Raw genomic sequence first — 23,064 nt, 5'->3', positions numbered from 1 at the left:
AATAAATGTAGTGGTAGCCCGAATCACAGAAAAAAAAATATATATATAGCTAATGGGGCTACATTATATTGGTGCACTGGTATTTTAAATATAATGCTAAATATTCTTTACAAGTTAGTTACTCGTCTTGTGGCGTATTACAATCATTTTCTGCTGAAGGAGTATTTGAATGCGCTCTTTAACGGGTTCTCTGCTGGTTGTTTTCTAATGCAGAGTTGAACTGAAAGTGCTATTGACCTCGGGTTCAAAATACATTTTAAGTACACAACTCAAACTGCTCTGGATTTGTTTTTTGACCCACAAAAAGTGAATACTACGCGTGCAATCGAATAGTGAAGACTCATATGATGGAGTACTCGTGATGTGATTTGAAAAGCCTTTTTGTATTAAAGTTTTGATGTCTTCAACATGAGTTCAGTTGCCCTGATTCAGCTTTTGTGACTCACTACGACCTGGACGACTGAGAATCTGCACACGCTTTTATAAATCTACACAGATTAACATTATATTCCTCCTCTTTAAGAACTGCAGAGGAAAACATAATGAACAACAATCATTCAATCAGTTCATTGTTAGATTTCAGAAGGAAAGCATTTATTACAAGAACAACAGCATTTTCACCTTTGAAAAGAACAGTGAAGTATTGCAGACTTTTGTACATCAAAGTTTGACAATGTGTGCATTTTATAGATTGACTCGAGTGAAAACCGCATACAAGATATTCTAAACACTCAGATTTTGCTGGTCGGGGGCAGACAAACGATGATCAAGTTTTGGGATCATTTGAATTTTAGTTTATGATCTTGATAATCCACACTAAGGGCTCACATTTGGCTTTCCTTCAACAGATTTCATTTCCAGAATCTTGCTCAAGGATGCCACGCAAGTCCAATGAGACATCACTTTATAAATAAATAAATACGACCAACATTAACCCCTTGCATCCCTCTCGTACAGTATGTACACAAATATATGCACAGTCCTTTTAAGCCCAGTCAATGTGTCAATTCCCTGCCATGTCTCCATAGACCATTACATTATTAAAAAAATAATAATAATAAAAATTAAAAAAAAAAACATTTTGAGACATGAAATAAAAAGAAAATCGTGAGAAAAAGCATTCATTTGAACCATTTCTTAGCTTGGTCTGCAGGGCACTGACACAACAATTCCCTTATTTTTTACTTAATAAAATTAAGTAAATGAATAAAGGAACCACCTTATTAAACACATATCAGAAGCACTATTACAAGCTGGAGTGTAGTATTTCACGGAGGTAATAAAAGAACCTTTATATCCAGTTACAGTAGCCAATGTATTATTTATGCAGAGAGTCAAGTTAAAGTCATCGTTTACCAAATGAAATCTCATCATACTGCTGAAAGATGCTGTGCATCACATTGCATTAGGACATACGGTATCATCGAGGTATGGAAATATGGGTATTGTCTTTCTATGATGAAGACTGTTACGGTGTAAACAATGCTAGCTTTGCTCAAATGGGTTATTTTTCCTTGCGCGTTTTCTTGGTTGTCAAAACAAATGGCATTGAAGGACATGAATTCATATGTCGCTAAAATGGGCAACGACCTTTGCAATTTTCAACATTCTTATTCAATTCCTGCAATTCAAATAACCAGAAAATGATGGCAATGTAGTGTTGTGATTTTTTTTTTTTTTTTAACAGAAACATTCAAAACCTAACCTGTGAAAATATTTTAAGGCAAAGGGAATTGTCAAGGCATTTCACCACCCAATATTGCATAGCTAAGGCAGCCCAGGACTTAATACAGCCAATATGTACATTATATTCATTGCATTCTTATATACAAAGCACCCACATTCCTCAGCGGCCACATAAACATGTATTTGTATTTACACATTCATTCTCTACTAAGCAACTGACATCTGCACATGTGTGGGTTCTTAAGTAGTTTGGTCGGAGGCAAAAACTCCACATTTCTGTCAGTGAAAATGACAACAAAGCAATGTAACCGTCATTGGCCCATAAATAACAATTAAAAAGTGTACGTTAAACAGTTGTACTGCATCAAAGAAAATCTAACCCATGTGTATATTGTAAATATGCCGATGTTGAGCCAAAGAAGACTTCTAGTAAGGAAACGATAGCAGGTTTTTTTTTTTACTTGCAAGGCCGTAAGCAAACCACAAGAGGGCGTCAATCTATCTGACTAAGGTTTTGTGATTGGAAAAATTGCAGTTTGAAATCTCTGGCACTTGACCCTACCCCACAATGGGGCACATGGCATGGCAGCACATATGCTCTCTCTATCGCTCTGTAAGTGTCAAGTTTTTAAAAAATTAACAAAACAAAAAACACCTTATTATTGGCAAAATGTTCCTCAAGCACACCTTAAAATTAATGACAGTAAAAGTCATGTCAAACACCATTCCTTTGGTAATAAATGATTTGGCTAGAGTGCAAAATTAAAGCAATGTAACATGCAATAAAACAGTCTATTACTCAGTTCAAAGTATTTTTTTACACAGTAGTCAACAGTAAGCTACATGCAAGCTTCAGTATCCAGGCTCCCCGACTTTCCAGGGAAGGTGTGATCCTTGTTGCCCCTGGCGGGAGAACAAGGTTGAGGATGAACGCCATCAGCGATGGCCGGGTGCAGGATGTTGCAAGTGGGACGGCGGGAGTTACGAGGGGAGAGTGGCGGCGTGTGGCAGGGTGAAACCTGCGCGTCTCTGAAGCCGACCAGCGTGGGGATGCGTGAGGGGTTGTTTGCCGGGCCGTTGTCAGGACGAGGCCTCGTTCTGGTTGTAGGTTTGTGTTTGGAAATCTTCTTTTGTTCTTTGTTAGAGGGCAGTCCTCCTCTGCCTGCGTCGCCATTGGCCAGGGGAGACGTCGGCGGGGGAGATTCAGAGTGGGATTCGCTTAGGCTGAAGCACATTGAAGAGTTTTCACTGGAGGAGTCCTGGAAGGAGCAATCCTCAGATAAGGGCAGGGGCACAGGTGAAGGACGCGCCTCTGGAGGCGGGATGTCGTCACTACCGTCACTATTCTGTCCATCATATGCTAAGCTTGGCTGGTGAGTCTCCAGAGGAACATCTGCTTGGGAGGTTTTGTGCCATCCGTCATCTTGTTGGCCCCCGTGGTCTCCATTCATATTTGTACAGTGGGCAGTTTGGGGAGCAACCTGAGTCACAAGTCTGTTCGCGTCTCCAGGACAAGAAACATGTGTTTTCTGCCCCATGGAGCTAGAGATGGCTGGGAGCTTCTTGAGACCCCCTCCATGAAAAGTCAAAGGGTCATCTAAGGGAAAGGGGCAGGGATTCGTCCTTTTGGACTCCCTGAGGTCCGGCAGGGCTCCTATCTTTGCACCCACGTTCAAGGACGAAGAGGAGGAGTTGGAGGATGAATAAGCAGAATCTGTGATATTAGAATCACTGAGCGCTGGTACCGAATGGGTTCTAGCGCCATGCTGGCCCATTACTTTACTCGACGCTCCTCTGGCTTGCTGCGTGTTGGCTAAATACTCAGCTTCAAAGCTGCGATACAGGTCTTGTTCTCTCTGGGGGTCCAAAGTTGGCAGCACCTGGAAGCCACATCCCAGTCGTTCGTCCTCAGGCTCCTGACGGCCCAGACCAGACCAGGTTCTACTGAGGCCTCTCCCATCTGGTCGAGGGCCGTGGGACGATCGAGGAGTGTGGGCAGCGTGATGGTGAGAGTTTCGGGGAGTTGAATGAGGAGATCGTCGTCCTCCTGAATTGACTGGGGGCAGCAGTCTGCCTTTCCCTCCCGAGGGCAAGCGAGGGAGTCTGGGACTGTTTGTTGTCTTCTTACTCGGGCTGTTGTTGTTGTTGTTGTTGTGGACCCCTTTAATGGGCGAGTTGGAGCACGAGGACGACTGCCTCTTGGACAACACACCACCTGTTCTAGGAGACCACGGGGGCGCTTGTTTATTGCGAGAGTCCTCTCGTCTCTCTGCCGGTTGAGTATCCCTGTGGCTGGGACCGGACCCCGGTACGGCGTCACCGGACCGCGTATGGCCAGGTACTTTACTCTGGCTGTGCGAACGAGGAGCGTGCAACCTTCTGGGACCTTCGTTACCAAGGGATCTGCCCCTCTCTGTCCGTGCGCTTCGTCCTCCATCAGACGCTTGAGGCGGGTTAGGTTTCAGTGCGGAAGTGAGCACTGAGCGTTCCCGAGACTGGCTGCGTGCACGCGGCAACGCGCTGCGCGGTGTGCTCTGACTTGCGGGCCTCTCAATCACGTGCTTGCCCTCCTTGCGATTGACAAGTAAGACAACCTCTTCACTAGAGCGGTGTGATGTCCCACTGAGAGAGAGACGTCCTCCTCCTCCTCCTTTGGAGGACGCTGTGGAAGAGTCACTGTCCCCAGAGAGACGCCTGGTCACCGGCAGCATTGTCTCCCTAGTCCTGAAACATGAGAAGGGGAGAGTCATTTAAATTTCACATATTATTTCTCGTAGCGCGCGTTTACCACGCATATTTGCTGCATCATGTTTTCCCTGAGTCATTTTTCAAGGAAGCAACACTTTTGTGTCATAGCAACTTTTCAAACGATACACTTCATAAAGTTCCATAATAAGAGTAGATTTGTGACAACCTGACTGATGACATATTTAACTGACCCGAGGCTCAGTATTTCTCTGTACAGCGGGCTGTGACGGCCAGAGGGATTATCGTCAGGTGGGAGGATTAGAACTAAACACACAGTACTGCTATTTCTCAATTAGGCACTGTTCCGTTGCGACGCGCCGATGGGACTATCCACTCTAAGTGTATAATCAGCTCTCATTGTTCACTTTGACGAGGATGATGAGAGCTAAGGTCGATATATAAAGACTGTGATGTGCTTCCAAGCGTACGAACAGACTGTACAATAAACAGTGTTTTGCCTGTTTCTTACCTGTTCGTGATCAAAAACAGACACAAAACAAAAAAGGTTTTCTCAAAGATTTATATTCGTTCTAACTCATTCATTTGTTATTGTCTTTCAGTGATGTGAAATACAGTCTATATCATTTTGTTTTTAGGCTCTATCTATCATGGATGATTGTTGCAAAACACCAATTTAATCATCCATAGGAATTAAATATATATGTCCTAACATGGTCATTGCCTGCAGAAAGCCAGTCCACCTGTTGACCTACTTCCCCAGTTAGCTTTGAACAGTTGTCGGGGGATAGTTGGCCAATTACAATTTCTCTAGTTTGGAATACAACACCCACTCGGAGTTAATTTGAAAGTGATCTTGCCTTTACATCGACTCAGTGGCATTGCTAAATACGGAACAAAATAAACACATCATTTTGTCTACAATGATATTGTCCCACTGCAAGTGGATTTGTCACGACCATTCAATCACTAACATGCCAATTCTGAAGTACATCCGAGGTTTTTTGTTCAAATGAAGCGAGAGAAAGAAAGAAAAAGGAAGTAATCAAGTTTCATGCCAAGGTCAGAGAACGAAAGATTGGAGAGTGACAAGTTAGAGGAAGGAGAGCGTGTTGTTTAATATTCTCCACTAGAAGGTGCTGAAGAGTGGCTGGCTAAAGGGGATTAATCCAGGCAATGTCACCTGAGATTAGATCAGTCTGATCTGGCCTAATCTAATCTGCTTCCTGGCATTTGCACTTGTTGTGCATATGTTCAATTCTTTTTTTTCTCTGTCTGCCCCACCGGGTGGCACAAACGAGCAAGTGGCAAAAGATGACCTCGATTGCTTCTGTATCATGAAAGCGCTCTAATCCACACTTTATAGACACGCACACTCACCTCAGAGGATTGAAAGGTCGAGATTCCGAGCGGTCTCTGGGGGGCCGTGGCAGACCAGTACGAGGTTCGGGTTCAGTGGGGGCAGAGGGGTTCTGAGGGTGGCTAGGCCTCGTGGAAGCGGAAGAGGCACAAGGTGCGGAGGAGGGCTCCAGCGAGCGTCTGTCGGCTGGCTTGTAAGGTGCCGTGCCATCGTTTCGCCAGTGTGGACCAGGACTTGTCGAGCGGGATGAATGTGCACTTGAGGACTTACTCTGGCCTCCCTGACTTTGGCCACCGGCCTTGGCCTGATGGTAGCGATGGGCTGCGAGGCGACAAGTGGACGTGGTTTAATAACAGAAAGCGAATCAAAGACAATCAAATCACGTTTTTTTGGGGGTTTTTTTGGATCGCATGAGTGCGGCTAAACTGTTGCGTACGGGCCCTCGATCAAGATGTGACCCAAGTGGTTAACTATGCGGCGCTGACTAAATGTAATTGCAGCTTGCATCAGCTGTCCAAACTTCATGACATCACTACTTCAGAAACAGTTTGGACCTGCTTGTAAAGAGTTATTGCAATATTAAAGTTAGGTACTTTCAGGTACTGGGAGAGGTTATTGCACATTTTCCATTACCAAACCTGGATGAACGTGTTCATTTCTTGGCTAACGTCCAATGAGTCAGAGTTTCAAAATGGAATAAAAAGAGTGCACACAAAGCTGAATAGCAATGAACGGATATATTTTGAATTTCTTCTCATGTCTGACCCTTACGGTGTCCACAGCTTTTCTGAACACAGCTCATCCATTGCGGATTATTTGTTTATAGCCGTAAATCAGTTGTGAGATGCTAAAATGTGGCTTTTTTTTTTTTTTTTTTTTTTTTTTGCAAAGAGCAAAAAGGGAGTGTGCTCACTAAACGCAGCGCAGCGACACGGGTCATGCTTGTCCAGATAGTGCTCGAGCGTGTCCCAGCCCCCTCCGACACGCACCATCACATGAGTACGAAGGACCTGCGGGGAGAACACACAAAACAAGGTTTCAACAGACAAAACAGACAATCACATCGCCGTTCCCGGAAATCTTTTTCATGTAGTGCAGCACAACAGTCAATAGATATGCAAATTCCTCAAGTGGACAGCTTGCGAAGATGTTACATAACACCTCGATGCCCCCTTGTGTCACCCTCCCCCACACCTCCTTTCTCCTCCATCACTCCCAGCTGCTGTCATTAAGAGGGCCGTCCGTTGCCATGCCAACACACAATTAAACAGAAAAAGGTAGCAGAATGAAGAGCCAATAAAGGCTTTCATTTTGGCCTTTTGCTTTTGGTATTCCCTCAGAGGGTGGCGTGGTGAAATTAGCAAGCTAACAACTCACTCCCCGTTGTACTCTATGGCAATTTAGTTGTCGGAGAAAGTAGGATGGGGTGGGTGCCCCCAGCAGTGGATTTGTCACTTTGCTGCTCTTGGAAGCACACGCATCCACAAGATCACAGCAAAGAGGCACACTCCCTCCAGGCAGAAGCTGTCCTCGCTGAAGCCTGACGCGCCGCCTCGTGTTGTGTAATAGGTGCCGCCTGCCACATGTTTGAAAAGGTCGTACCTGGGTCTGCGGGGCCCGCAAAATGTATTTTGGGCACATTACACGTGGCATAATGGTAGTCAGGAAGAGGGCACAGACACGGATGTCTGACCCCAGCTTCTCTGTAATACGTTTGCCGTCAATCCACTCGTCTCATCATCTGGCTCGCTCGGCTCCCCTCCTGCATGATGCTGCGTCAAAACTGCTGATCTGCTTATCTCTACCAGAGCATAAACTGCTTACTCTCAACTGACCTGGCTTCAAGCTGGTGACAGCTTCACTGCTTGTCTGGTACTACTATCGAAGTACAAGTACAAGTAAAAAAATAAAAAAATAAAAAAGATACTATTTTCGTTTTTTTGTGTGTGCGTGTCTTTGTAGATGTACAACCCCAAGTCCAATGAAGTTGGGATGTTGTGTTAAACATAAATAAAAACAGAAGACAATGATTTGCAAATCATGTTCGACCTATATTTAATTGAATCCACTACAAAGACAAGATATTTGATGTTCAAACTGATAAACTTTATTGTTTATTCCAAAAAAGCTGGGACAGGTGGCAAAAAAGAGTGAGAAAGTTGAGGAAGGCTCATCAAACACCTGTTTGGAGCATCCCACAGGTGAACAGGCTAATTGGGAACAGGTGGGTGCCATGATTGGGTATAAAAGGAGCTTCCCTGAATTGCTCAGTCATTCACAGGCAAAGATGGGGCGAGGTTCCCCTCTTTGTGAACAAGCGCGTGAGAAAATAGTCGAACACTTTAAGGACAATGTTCCTCAACGTACAATTGCAAGAAATTTGGGGATTTCATCATCTACGGTCCATAATATCATCAAAAGGTTCAGAGAGAAATCACCGCATGTAAGCGGCAAGGCCGAAAACCTACATTGAATGCCCGTGACCTTCGATCCCTCAGGCGGCACTGCATCAAAAACTGACATCAATGTGTAAAGGGTATCACCACATGGGCTCAGGAACACTTCAGAAAACCAATGTCAGTAAATACAGTTCGGCGCTACATCCGTAAGTGCAACTTGAAACTCTACTATGCAAAGCAAAAGCCATTTATCAACAACACCCAGAAACGCCGCCGGGCCCGAGCTCATCTAAGATGGACTGATGCAAAGTGGAAAAGTGTTCTGTGGTCCGACGAGTCCACAATTCAAATAGTTTTAGGAAATTGTGGACGTCGTGTCCTCCGGGCCAAAGAGGAAAAGAACCACCCGGACTGTTATGGACGCAAAGTTCAAAAGCCAGCATCTGTGATGGTATGGGGCTTTGTTAGTGCCAATGGCATGGGTAACTTACACATCTGTGAAGGCACCATTAATGCTGAAAGGTACATACAGGTTTTTGAAAAACATATGCTGCCATCCAAGCGACGTCTTGTCATGGACGCCCCTGCTTATTTAAGCAAGACACGTGCACGTGTTACCACAGAGTGGCTTCGTAGTAAAAGAGTGCGGGTACTAGACTGGCCTGCCTCCAGTCCAGACCTGTCTCCCATTGAAAATGTGTGGCGCATTATGAAGCGTAAAATACGACAACGGAGACCCCGGACTGTTGAACAGCTGAAGCTGTACATCAAGCAAGAATGGGAAAGAATTCCACCTACAAAGCTTCAACAATTAGTGTCCTCAGTTCCCAAACGTTTATTGAATGTTGTGAAAAGAAAAGGTGATGTAACACAGTGGTAAACATGACCCTGTCCCAGCTTTTTTGGAACGCGTGGCAGCCATAAATTTCGAAGTTAATGATTATTTGCTAAAAACAATAAAGTTTATCCGTTTGAACATTAAATATCTTCAATTAAATATAGGTCGAACATGATTTGCAAATCATTGTATTCTGTTTTAACACAACATGCCAACTTCATTGGAATTGGGGTTGTTGTTTAGTTTAGTTAATTTCTTCAATTTTGATTCGCCACATGTACTTTTAGTACATCTACTACTGGTATTATTTCTCTCTTTTGTGCCAGGGTAGATATTGAAAACACAAATGAATACAGAAGAACGGCCTGAAGGTCATACCATTTGAAATAAATTATCATTATTTTAAAGAAAAGTTTGGTTCTGGAACAAATTACGCGGTACGCTCTAAAAATATGATACAATGTCATAGTCTTGTAAAATCAAATCAAACTATCTCAAATTTTAACAAAATGTGTAGAAACTAGCTTAGTTTAATTTGAGTCTGTTGGCTTTTTCTTTTTTTCAGGGTGAAGAATGACATTCGCTCACAATTGAAAGACATTTTGCATGTTAGAACATGCTCAAATACAATCTAACAAATACGCAATGTGCATTTTCAGTGAAATTCCATAAAAATGCACCAACTGGAAAGCAGATGTGGAAAGGAAACAAAGCATTTTAAAGAGGAAGGCAAAAAGGAAAATGTGTCATGTTACAGGCGTTGCACATATTGTACATTTGTGGAGCTTTATCAAATCGGTTATAAAATCTATATTTGTGTGAATATCATCGGATTCTTGATCATTTATTTCCTTTTCTTAGGACATGTAGTTCCTCAGATATTCATATTTCAAATGATGTCAACATTTTTAGGAGCATCCAGCATTATCTTTCCACTGTATAAAGTGAGGCATAAATTGAATCAAAACAAATCACTTCATTCTAAAGTGCCATACTGTATATATTTTTTAACGATTAGAGTGACTCAGTGATGCTCCAGTGAGCAGATATAAAACCAATATCTGCGCAGATTTACAGCACCTCATGCCAAAGCATCCATTACATCATTCAAGATCACACTCTATTTTATTTTGGTGTCTTGCAGCAATCGCAACCAACTCTTTGTTTCATTTTTTTTTAAATCATACATTTTAAAGCATGTATTTATTTCCAGATTCCACAAGCTGGCTGATAAGACGCTCAGGGAGCTTTTTCCCCACTTTGCCTTGCTGGCTCAGCTGCTGAGGCATCGAGACACTCAATCCCTGTTCCTATGGCAACAGCATCTTAATAAATGCACGTGTTGAAGCAATTTCCTCTTTCATTTTGACGATCAAATCCTATATTTGTGACTGAAAGCATCCGTCCCAGTAAAAGTGGCCTCCCTTGAGTAAAAGAAACACTATGAACTACCCCTCTGATCAATTGCCTGTTTGCTTCATCTGTTTCGTGGCCTTGTTTAGCCCCGAGACCCTTGACAAAGCTTGAGCCGCTGAATAGCTTTTCTTTTTGCCGGGGGGGGGGGGCATTCAATGTGGCCCCAGCTTCTTCTGCTCAGTAGAATGAAAGAGGCATGTTGGCCGCACTTGTATGGCTGCTCGGGCATATGCATAATCGCTGCCATCCTTAGTGAGGAACCAGGAGAAGGCGGAGACAGTGTGAAGAGAACTAATCTGACAAGTGAAAACGCTCCCAGAATGGCAGATGAGCACACGCAAACACACACATACACACCCCTACAATGCACATATGCAAAAGTAGTGTCACGAGTGGCGACACAGCATCACGTTGATCAATCACATGCCATTAAAAAAAATGAACTACTATGGCAGTACTGGTAAGATAAGTAATACAGGGTGCACATGTATAGTCATGCTAAAGAATTAGAGCAAAACATGCACTTAGCAGTCAGAATATTAGGCACCTTTGCACAGTCTCATGAAATCTAATGCAAAAGCTGTAGCAGTCATTCTGCCCTTAGATGATGATGATGAGAGCCATTAGTTTACCAAGATGTTTATTTTTGTGGTTACTTTTGCAGTGGTGAAGAAATGCACTGTGTTTCTAATCCGTTGTGCTTCCCATGCACCTAAATAAGTGAATGATTAACTCTGTGTATTACATACACCTTGTATTCAATCTTATCAAGCGTCTGAATAGTGTCATTGCATGTTAAACCTAAACCTTTAAAGCCACGAGATGCTTTTTTTATTTAGATCTGCAAGTTACGAGTGGTATGTTGACAAGGTGCAGCCGCTCACTGAGAAATGTTTATCGACTTTGGCAGTGGGGCAGGTCGAGGCTGTAAATGCACAGGATTTGGTACACCATCCAAAGAGCCCGTTAATGCGGCGAGGGGTGGGGGGAGGGGGGGTGTGGGGCACCATTTAGGCAAGCGAGACCGAATCAATACTGTCCAGCAGTCTCCCCAGCCGGTCCTGTGAGGTTTGGTCTTCATCTGGAAAGTGAGCCAAAGAGTGCTGCTTGCCCAAACGACAACTGAGATGTAAGCCAATGCAGGAAATGACTTAAAGCTCTATTTGTGTCTCACTGGGAAAAAGTGCAGTTCGGGGAGCGGGCCGGACAAATCATTTAAAAACAGCCAACCGAGAGTGCAATCACAGTGCTGCTATACATACATACAGTGGAAACTCAAAATTCAAAACAGCTGAAAAGTCTTTAAATTGACAGGAAAACTCAAGGGGTTGAACCATCGTCGTGCAAGACATCAGCACATCGCCTGAGACTGGACGATTGCGTTTTCTTTTAGTTTTTGGGCGGGACCGATGAGGATTAGGGGGGGAATAATGTAGTGCCGAGATGAGCATAGAACAGAGCTGGAAATCAAATTTGCTGCGAAATTGCAGTCTCGTGTAGTACAGTATGTTAAACCTAAACCTTGAAAGCCTTTTTATTTAGTTACAGTCCAAGTGATATGTTGACAAGGTGGACCTACTCACACAGAAATATTTATGTATGTATTCATTTCAGTGTTTCTTATGTTTATTTATTTTTATTAGCATAGCAACGAAAGTGGAACATATCGGTCCTGGCTGATTCATATCGTGAAACGGCCAATAAATCAATAATGAAAGAAGAATGGAATGTGCATCATAAGCTTTATTTCGTCTTAATGTTAAGAGACTCACCTGGCGTATAGCGTCATCAAAGTTGAAGTCTAAGCGGAAGCTTTATTAGAATGATTTGTATTTGACTTCATTATTGTTTTCAAATTGTTATGTTATTGTCTTGAGAGGCAAAGTAGGGCGAGTAATTTTTCCATACAATGGACACGGGAGTTTTTATGTTTTTTTTTGGGACTCGATACATTTTCATTGTCGTGGTAACGATTTTTTTTTAATACATTTAAATTTGGCAGGCTTTAAGACATCTTTTGGACTTCTTTAGTGGTTTAATGACTCTATACCTATGTTCCAACTGTTTAATATTTATTAAATATTTGAAGTTGTTTTTTTTAAGGACAGGACCACTGTTTGATTTATTGATATTTTTTATTTAGTGTCAAGTGTAAAATGATCTACGGATGTGTATTTGTGTACAGCACTTTGTTTCAGCTGCGGTTGTGTTCTATAAATAAAACGACTGGGTTGGGCTGAGACTGTGGTTAATTTCTTTTTACACTTGTGTGACTCTTAAGAGGGTAAAAACACATAAATGACGTCAAGCCGTCCTTCCCACAACATATGATAGATGATGTTATTGTTTTAACGTATACTTTACGTAAATACGATTCACACTTGTACGACAGTTAAGAATGTTACAATGTTACCTGGGAAAAAAAAAAAACGTCTGTGCATTTGATAACGGTTTTATGATGTGGACATTTTGAACCTGAACGGATGAATACAAATTTGCATTATTTCCTATGGGAGAATTGGTTTTCAAATTTGACCAAATCGGAGGTTAATATATTTTCTTTCCACTGTAGTGCGATTACACTTTCAGACGGTGAGGATAAAAACAAAAACAACAACAACAAAAAACAGCTCTTTAACATGCTGAGACAGCCCTCTGTTTTTTCCTCCAGATTTCTTTTTATTTTTGTATTTTTATGATACCGCCATATGGTTTGATGCAAATCGAGCAGACCTTAAAACAACATAGTAATAATGGTGAAGTACAGGTTCAATCCAGCTGACTACATCATGTGTTTTATTGATTTGAAGCTACAGTAATTGTATACTGCGTGCAACAGTTGAATTGAAGTTGTTTAAATAAAAAGGGATTTAAAGCAGTTAAATATTCCTGGAGTCACATTTTGAACTGTCCACTTCATAGTAACATGTAATTAAGTATAATCATGTTTGATGCAGACAGAGAGGGATGTACATACCCTTATGAAGATCAGTGCACTGGAGTCCCCCACTTTGTACTTTCCTTCTGACACCTTGATCATGGGAAACTGAGCCGGACACGAACACCGGCCCAGAATCTCACGGACCTGAGAGGAACGAAAGACAACACACGCGTTAGCGATTAGCTCCGCGGTGACCGCTTCCTGTGCCGCTGCGTCTGTGGCGCCAATATGAGGTCACGTTTGGTCAGGAGTCTGTAATTGTGGAAAAAAGGCAACACAATAAGCCTGGATTATGTACGTTTGAAGCGTGCGTTATTTTCCTGCCAACGCATCTCTTAGGTGATACGGTGTGCCACCTGTTTCCCTTACCACGTTAGGGAGCACTTCCTTGCTTAATTTGCCATTTTTATTTTGGGGAAAAAAATAAAAAATACTCTACTGTATGACATTGTATCTGGCAGTGGCATTATCAAGCGATGGTAGGGAGGGAGCCCAGAAACCGGAGTGGTAGCAGTGGGGGTGGTGATGATGATGAAGTCAGCAGGCCAACGCCGCCAGCTGGATTTGAACTCGTGACGGCGAGCCAGCGCCCTTGCTGTGGTCGGTCGGGGCTGCTTATTAGGCAAGTGGAGTCAGACGCGACTGCCGGGTGGGGCGAGATCTGCCTGTGCTACTCGGCCTCGGGCTCGCTCAGGATTGGACGACTCGCGTGTTGTTCTTGGCATCTGACGCAAACAAGTGGGCCGGATCTTGTTGGCTTACAGAACATAAAGCAAGCAAAGGAAGAAGATTGCAATACACTTTTTTTCTACGTGTGTGAACGGGGAAAACCCTACGTTTCAAAATAGCGGAGCACAATTCGTGAACGATGCAATAACTTAGCATTTTAATTCGGGCCCGACCGATATGGAGTTTATGAAAAAACAAAGTTGTTTTTTTTTGGGGTCCCTTAAGACGTACAACAATAAAGATATGAATTACAGGCAGAACATTTGACTTTGTCTTCCGTATTTGTTTAACTTTACAACAACGATGAATCAACCAAAATCAGCTGATTTTTTTTTTTTTTTTTTTTTTTTTAAATGTCATTATCCTTGTCTTCCAGTATGTTGTAATGTGATAATATGTGGGGAAAAAAGGGAAAAGAATTGGACAATATTTGCCAATTTGAAAAGGGCTGATATCATCCGATTAATCAATCGGGCCCTAATTTTAATAATCAGAATAACATTTTTTTTAAAACACACATGGATATAATTTGATCAAAGCACAGAGACAAAGAAAATACACTCGAGGTTGTGTGATGTAAGCAGACTCACGTTCAAGTAAGACTTGTGATCGTGGCAGTCGCACATTGGAGGCTCGGTCCATTATTATTCATATTTCTGTATTGATGTCTGTTGGACGTGTCATGTCAGTCCATCCTTCCTATCTTTACTACCGCAATACGAATTTGCCTTTGTGTTTTAAATGTAACACCGAGCAGCAATTCAATTGTGAACTGAATGTGTTCCCCTCAAATTCTGCTTAGCAACAAATGCTGTTGATAAACTGTACCTCTCCTAGATACTTAAAATCATCTGTTATGATTTAAAATTCATCACAAATCATTTGTGTTGTCTGTGTTATTTATAATATTGTTACCGGGGGGGGGGAGACAAATTGGAATTTCAATAAAACACAGCAGATTGTAAGAGAGACACCGCTGCTGGTGTCACCGGTACAATAACATTCAAGTGGGTCAAATGAATCGGTGTTAAATAAAAACATGTTTGACGCAGCGCCCGATGGCAATGAGCTATGAACATGCAGATGAGATTAGAATGCAATTCAGAAGCTATCATCACATCACATCACGCCGACAACTCCCGACCTTTATACATTGAGGCTGCAGCACAAAAGGCTTATGGGATGAAAGAAGTGCCACCTTCACCTGTATTATGGTGTGTGGAGAAGACTCTAATTTCCTTTTTTTTGGTGGGGGGGGGGCTCCTGCAAAATGAAAAGGGTGGAATCACCCGCTGTGCTTTGTTTGCTGACATTGCTGCAGCGTATGTAAACGCCTGCCCTCTTTCTGTCTGCTCCGTCACTGCCATTTTCATTTTGTGAGTAGCCCTGTTTGGAAAAACCCCAGCCCGTGACTTAATGGAACCATTTCCATGGTAACAGGCAACACAGGCACACACACACACACAGCCTTCCCTTTTCAGTGTTTCAGTTTGCCATCATTTTTTTTTTTTTCATTCTCTGCTTCTCTCAGCTGTTCAGCTGCATGAGGTCACATATTTTATTCCGAAGGCTGAGCCCCTTGACATTTGTTTAAGTATTTCCCTCTTCAAATGAAATGTGTGCTCTTCCCAAGCCGTCGCGATATCGACGAAACCCACACACGCGAGGCCGACACACACAACATCTCACACACAGCAGATAGCGGGGGGAGAAAGACAAGGTCAGGTGGGAAATATTGGGAAGAGGGGCCTGAAGCTGCTGAAAAACTGATCGATGAATTATAAATGAATGGTGGCCACATGAGATGCTCGGAGTAGAATCTGCAGATGTTCAAAAAAGAAAAAAAAAACTGAACGATTCACAACATCTGAAGTTAGGAATGTCTCGCTGCAAAAAGATGATGAAAAGATCGCCCTGAGAGCGCTTTTGGTTTAAATTACGGCTAAACCGGAATAACACTCGCTATCCCTGACAAGTTTGTTCTGCACAGTGCGAGTCAACTCGTCTTCATTCCTCGCCTCCCTGACCTGCAAACACAAGAAGGAGAATTCGTGGCAGAGATAGACCGATAGCCTTCCCCTCGGGGACGGCGAACAGAGGAAACGCGAGGGGGGGGACAGATCAAGATTTGGCATGCTAGTCCTCATTTTCTTCATGAATGTGTACGACTATTTCACTGTGAAGGTTCTGTGCGAATAAGAGTACATGAGTCAACAATCCATGTTGGCTTAGTGCTTTTCTTCAAACGTAGGTGCGCTCGCGTGCGGCGACACGAGCTGATCGTTACACAAGAGATAATCATCGCCAAGCTTCAAGTAACTTTAACAACCTGGGGATTATAGAAACTCCCCCCCCCCCCCACCCCCCCCCATTTCCACTATTTGCTGTCTGTGAGTCAATTGTAGGGAGGGACAGAACACACAGTGTTTTCGAAGGGAATTCAAATTGTGATGATGATGATATGGCAATTTTAAAAGGTGAAAGGCATACAAATATTTGATCTCCTGTCATGAATGAAAATTCCTGCGTGGAAACTATGCCATATACCTAATTTACGGACATTCGAATTGAAGTTTTTTTTTGGTTTTGTTTTTCCTTGTATTGGACTTGTAGGGAACATTTGGACAACTCAAATACTGGTCAGAAAACAAATTGGTTATCAGGGGCGGAAAATAATAACATGGAAAACATGTAGGAAGCTGAATAACAGGTTGAACATGTTCCCATTATATGAAATTATAACATTAATGCAATACGCTACATAATTTAGATGTTTTCATCTTACCTTGGTTGGCTTGTTTTTCTTAGCGTGTCTTAGTTTACAAAGGCTAAGTGAAATAATATTTCAAGTAAGCAATGATTCTTATTTACAGCGACATAATAACTTGTCGCCTTTCAACATTTACATGATTGACTGAAAACATGGCGTTTCTGCCGAGTATGCTGAATTTTATCTGAACACATCGCTGGTTTAATGGACCCCAAAGCGAAAGGTTACGTCTTTAAATGTTACATAAGTCACTTTCCGATACTTCTTAAGTGTAGCGTGTGCTTATCAAGGCTGAAAATGTTATTCTACCTGCACAGAGCAATCGAGTGATGACTGAGCCATTTCTCAACATTCCAAGAAGGTGTTTCCGTACAAAGTCAACCACTTGAAGATTCTGCGGGCACACGTGGGCACAAGGCCGCCCAGATAAACGTGCAATTAAACAGCCGTCACGCGGCCAATCAGCCGATTTCGTGAAACAAGTGTGATAAGAAGCCATAAAACAGACAACACGCCAATGAAATGAGATGTTTAACACAGCCAGGAGGAGAGACACATTCGGCACTGTGCGAAGAACCTTAAAAGCGGTGACACCTTAAAGGCGTGCGAGCATGTGACAATGGAGACAGACGCAACGAGTGGTGCCACGTTCTCCCAGCAAAGCGTGTGAGCCAATGCAAGGCAGGGATGACCTACTTTTCTCGCTCTCCTCTGGAGCTCTTCCCTCTCCCCGGCAGCATCCACTGCAGTCAGGTTTAGCCGAGTGTACAGTAAAGTCACTTGGGGCGCACGCGCTTTTGTCTGCTACGCTTTTGTTTGTTTGTTTGTTTTCTTTCCTCAATGCATGAGCTGGAGCACAAGTCTAAAGGCGTCCATAAAGGCTACGGTCTATTCCCTCTTCTTCGCCCTGACCTCTGCTCCGATACTCCATCCAAACAAAGACTCTGATTGAAGTGACAAACGTTTACTTACAGCACTGTCAGCAGTGACAGTCTATTCATCTACCACAAGACACACTGTACACACTGTTTCTTGGCTTTATCTGGCAACGAGAGGTGGGGGATGGAAACGAAACGTATGACGCCTCGGGTTAGGAAAAAGATGAACCAGCAGGAAATATGTCGAAAGGATGGTGTTTTGTCTTCACATGTATACACGCAGCACATTGATGGCTACATGGGAACAATACGAGTACGCATTAGAAGCAGGGTGTTTGTATGTTTTAAAATGATAACACAATGGCATTGCACTGCCTGTATGAGTAGCTCAAGGCTTAACAGCAACCTAGAAAATATACAATACTGAAATGCATACAGTGGAATGTGAGTGGACTTGGAGTCAATGTCATAATCCCTCTTCCAGTGATGATGACATGATCAAATCTTTATAAACGCATCCATAGGGATATGAATTGTTTGCATGAGTATTCCAATGATGTCACTCATATTCTTTGCGTTGCAGAACCACTGACGCACGGCGCCACTGACTCAAGGTCTGACGAAGGAAATGAGTGGCCGTCTACTTCCTTAACTTGAAGTGTACGGCGGTCCCACGGTGAGATGAGTAACGACAAAGGCGTCGCTGTATCACCGAGGAACGACAATGGTGAACGTGCGCAAGCGGCGAGTGGCAGCAACCGGGAAATTAAACCGGACGTGCCCCGACTCTGCAAACACGACGCCGGGCTCTGCGTCAACTGTTTGCTTTTAGGGCATTTAAGCAGTAGGAACTACCATGCATAATATTTACCTTGTCAGTGGCTAACAGGACAACTGCATGTTTATAGAAGGCGGTCGAACTTTACAACTATTGTATTTGTTTCTGTTTGTTTCTTGGGGAAATCAACGATGCCGAGGTAACTGAAGACATTTCCTCATTACCGAACGCAGATGTTAATGGAGAGGTCCTTTGCGAGTCGGTCGGAAAATGCCGCATTATTAGAAATCAATAGGTAAAGCGAGAGTCGTTAAGCAAACAGTGAAATGCATCCATCCTGTACGATGCAGGAACTCTATCTGCACGGCGGAGAGCAGAAGCCACCCAGTCTGCGACGACAGCTGGGGGCCGATAAAATTAAGCCCTGCAACTAACTTTCTTTCGCCCCTTGTCTGACAGACATGAGCAAACGCAATGAGGTTTCCAGTAATTATGGAACACTAATCTCGAGGCAGGCTGCGACTTTTAATAGGAACACAAAGGAAAGCCCCCGAACACTCTGCAGGATCAATTTGCGAGCCTCTCAAAACAACAAATGCATGGTCACAGATGAGCATAATGCGTGCCAGCGGACCGGACGCCACGATTGCCTCGTGCCTTTCAAACACACTTCACGTATGTTTACCCGACAACTTTTGAAACGCTTCACATACAGATGACAACGTTGTCAAAATGATGCTCTCAAAATGCGGCAACGTGTGTGCCAGGCCAGTCGTTAGCCATCCAGCTTTCCAACATTAAATACATTTGATGCCTTTATAAGCGTCACGGTGATTACAACACTGTGTTCCATCATTTTTGTTTTTTGGCTGTGACGTACTCGTGCATGCCCAGACTGAACACTTAAACATGCACGAACATGTTCTCTGCTTACGGACTACGGCTGTCAGAATTTACAACTTTTTCCATAAACATTATCTAACCTAATGGCCAGAAATACAGCATTTTTATCCACTTTTCGTTAGAAACATCTGATATATATATATATATATATATACATATATATATATGTCTACCTAAGAGTGTAGTCGCTGTTGTTTTGTCAACACTTCAGCTTTCTCCTGTTTATGACCAAACCTGTTTGTTCATTCGCCAGTTGGAGTGTCTTTCTCATCACTACCGAATTGTGCACAATTTGAGCGATACATATTTTCTAATACTGTATTGTCACATGTTGGGCTGCCACTATCCAATTTTCTTAAAATGGATTTTCCTATTGAATATTGATCAAATAATCAAATAATAATTTCCCCAACACACTATTACAAACAAATATATTTTGGAAATGTATTATTAGAAAGTTATTATTATTATTATTATTAACTACTAACAAGCATTTTACTCTCATTTACGTTGGTACTGAGCGGATGGTATAAATTTGGTGTACGGAATTTGTAGATGGCAAAATGCTACATGGGGTTAGCGATCGTGATTAGCATTACCGTGCTAGCGATGACCATTTGAGGTCAAAAACCGCTAACCATCACGCAGCTCGCTCGTACTCATCATGTTATATGTGCATTTCCCAGCGCTAGTCATATGAATGCAATTAGTCAAGGAATAAGAGGCAGTTTGCCAATCACTTGATAATATGTTACATTACTCGTTCACAGTACGCTACAAAATGCAGTTTATGCATGCTGGCGTGACAAGCAAATGTAAAAGCTAATCTTGAGAGAGGAAAAAAGTTGTTCCTTTGTTCTATAAGTGTCGTCGTATAATCCTCAGTCAGATGAGTGTGTACACAGTCTGGAGAAATCGTCACGTCAGACCGGCACGACTGTCGATCGCCCCCCCCCCCCCCCCCCCCCTGCTCCCCCTCAAACCCTCTTCTGTGTGCTGTCGTCTTTGCAGCGTCAAAGAGACACATTGTTTAGCTCATCAAGGCGCAAACATCAACTTCACGCTCGAGCATGTCTGCCGCTGCACTGTCTGCTCATTAGCTTGGCCTCTAACGAGATCTTTGCCTATCTCATGCGCGGCCCCCGGGAAGAGGTCAACAGGTTGAACCACAATGACAGGAAGGGAAACGCAATCAAGGCAAAGGCACACTGTTCACATCGACTATAGGGAACCAGTTGGACATCCGAAATACACAACCTTCCTGATTTGTGAGCGGCGGCGAAAGTTTGCACTATAGCAAAACTGATTATGGCCGCTAATAAAGGCAGCCATGGCACGCAAATGACATGAAAGTTGACCACATCGCTCTCGTGCGAGTCGAGCTGTTCTACACACAACTAACCCTTCAGGTAAGATGGAATGTAACGCGCCTCTCACACGACCGTAACGCAAACAAAAAAATACAAAAAATAAAACTACTACTGGACACACTCCGGGTGTCGATATCGGACAAGAATATTGTCACGTCATAATGAAGACCGTGAACTGATAGCTACCTGATAGTGTCAATCAAGCTGTCAAACACGATTTTCATAATCAGTTTTAGAGCCCGCGAGATCGCTCGGGTGCATCTGATGTTGCATCCTAATGGCCGAGTTCTACGCCACTTGTGTCAAACGCAAGACCCATTTTACTAGCGAGGCAAAACTGTGCACTGGTTCAATTCTGCATGCTACTAGTACTACTAGTGAAGCGCTAGATGATAACTAGTGGAATTTTATAGTGTCGCTAGAAGCCCGTCGTGATCAACTCGTGCACAGTTTTGGCTCACTAGTAACGTGGTCGTTTTACTAGGGCACCTCGGTGGGATATCGAAGACATCCCGAAACGTTTCGCCGTACAGCCGTTCGACACGGTGATTTAGAGAAGTGGACAAAACACAGCCACCAAACATCTCATCAAAAAAACTTGTTCTTAATTTGAAAGCAATTATTATTGTTTGAGTTTGAATTCACACGTTTAAAGAAAATTTCATTGTATTGAGCGCGTCCCCCTCCCTTCTCGTGCAATGGACTAGTCCATTTTGCTGCAAATGTGCAGGCCGGATTCATAAAGAGGGTGACAATTAAAAAATACAAAATAAAAATGTTGGCGCAGTGTGAGGAAAGTGAAGCGGAGAAGGTGAGAGGGAAAACAATCAGGTTTCGTTTCGTTTTTTTCTCACGATGACACCGAACGTGCATTACCGGCAGCAGCGTGAGAGAGCCAGACCAGCTTGCCAGTGGCAGTAGCGCTGCTGTCAGTGTCCGCCGAGGTGGATGCAGTTTTGAGATTAAAATTGTAAACCATATGAAGCGTTGATGAATGTACTTAAAATTGAGATGATCTACTTGTTGGGTGATAATCCTCAAGAGGAATTTGAAAAGGGTTTGATCTATCTGAGGAAATAGGGGAATGTTGTCAAGTTGAGACTTTTGAGTTGCTCTTTGCAGGACACAATGTGGAGGGCAGGAATGACCCCCCCCCCCCACCCCACGGTGACTTACCAACTCGTCCAAATTCCTCATGTCACACAAAACTCTCTTGTGGGGCCACACGAAAGGTTCCGGCTCGGGCTCGTCCTCCGTGCGCGCGAGGCACCCGCCGGGCGGGCTCTGCACCTCCGGCTCCCCGGGGTCCATCTGCAGGCCGCCCCGGTGGTCTCGGATCTCCTCTTCGATCTCCTCCTCCAGCTGGACGAGCATGGGGGCCGGCATGCCGAACTTGGCGCCGCGTCGCGCCACCTCCAGCAGGCACAGGACGAAATTCTTCTCGTTGCATCTCTCCACCAGGTCGTTGGTCTCGAACATGAGCACGTCCTTGATCCGCAGCTCCCGGCGGCACCAGCCGATGAAATTGGACACGTTGTCGCGGGCCAGGAAGGAGCCCGCGCTGACGTTGCGCGACTGGAAGACCACGTCGTTGCGGGGCAGCTTCATGGACTGGGCCGCCTCGGGGTGCTCCAGCCGGAAGTCCCGCGCGGCTCGGTTGACGTTGTTGGCGTGCCGGCACAGGGCGCAGCCGGTCTCCAGGCCATCGGCGAAGGTGTCCGCGCTCAGGTCCAGCTCGTGCAGGGTGTTGAGCCATTCGGCCAGGTCCTCCTTCATGGCGTACAGGTACTCTTCGCTGGATTTGAAGGGCCGGATGCTCTTGGAGGCGGCGGACTGGATGTTGCTCTGATCGGCCATATTGTCGGATTATGTATCGATACGAGTCTCGCTCCGAATCCTCATGTGCGAAAGAGCGTGCGGACGCGCCCGTGCCGGCGTGCGTGTGTTCCGCGCCGCTGCCGCGGGCATAGCGGGATGATGCGCGTGCTCCGGATGCGTTTTGGGGTCCACGACAGCAGTCGACGCGTCCGCGCGCGGCCGTGTGCGTGTCCCGTCCGAGATGGAATAATGGCGAGCTCCGAGCGGCGGCGGGGACTCCACGCAGCGCCACGGGGAGACTCGGCCCATGTCGCGCCGCCTCCCGCCTTCAATATGTTGACCTGCCGCGGGGCTTAAAGCGGCCGAGCGACGCGGTGGCACATCCCATTATGCGGATCAACCGGCGAGGAGGAGGAGGAGGAGGAGGAGGAAGAGGAGGAAGTGGAGGACAATTTAACCCCATCGGTACCGG

The 23,064-nt window shown here is 44.2% G+C and overlaps 1 protein-coding gene across 1 annotated transcript; it reads right to left on the bottom strand.

Moving 5' to 3' along the window:
• Window positions 1–565: 565 nt before the first annotated feature.
• gas2l1 (growth arrest-specific 2 like 1) lies at window positions 566–22,983 on the bottom strand. Its single transcript, XM_061768401.1, has 5 exons — window positions 21,951–22,983; window positions 13,383–13,490; window positions 6,666–6,762; window positions 5,773–6,073; window positions 566–4,410 (listed from the first exon to the last, which is right to left on the bottom strand). The coding sequence occupies exons 1-5, from the start codon at window positions 22,629–22,631 to the stop codon at window positions 2,526–2,528; spliced, it is 3,072 nt and encodes a 1,023-aa protein (XP_061624385.1). The 5' UTR covers window positions 22,632–22,983; the 3' UTR covers window positions 566–2,525.
• Between the last annotated feature and the right edge of the window lie 81 nt (window positions 22,984–23,064).

This window comes from Phyllopteryx taeniolatus, chromosome 3 (assembly GCF_024500385.1).
Source record: "Phyllopteryx taeniolatus isolate TA_2022b chromosome 3, UOR_Ptae_1.2, whole genome shotgun sequence".
In the NCBI taxonomy this organism is placed as follows: domain Eukaryota; kingdom Metazoa; phylum Chordata; class Actinopteri; order Syngnathiformes; family Syngnathidae; genus Phyllopteryx; species Phyllopteryx taeniolatus.
This window is presented reverse-complemented; position numbering and strand designations above follow the sequence as displayed.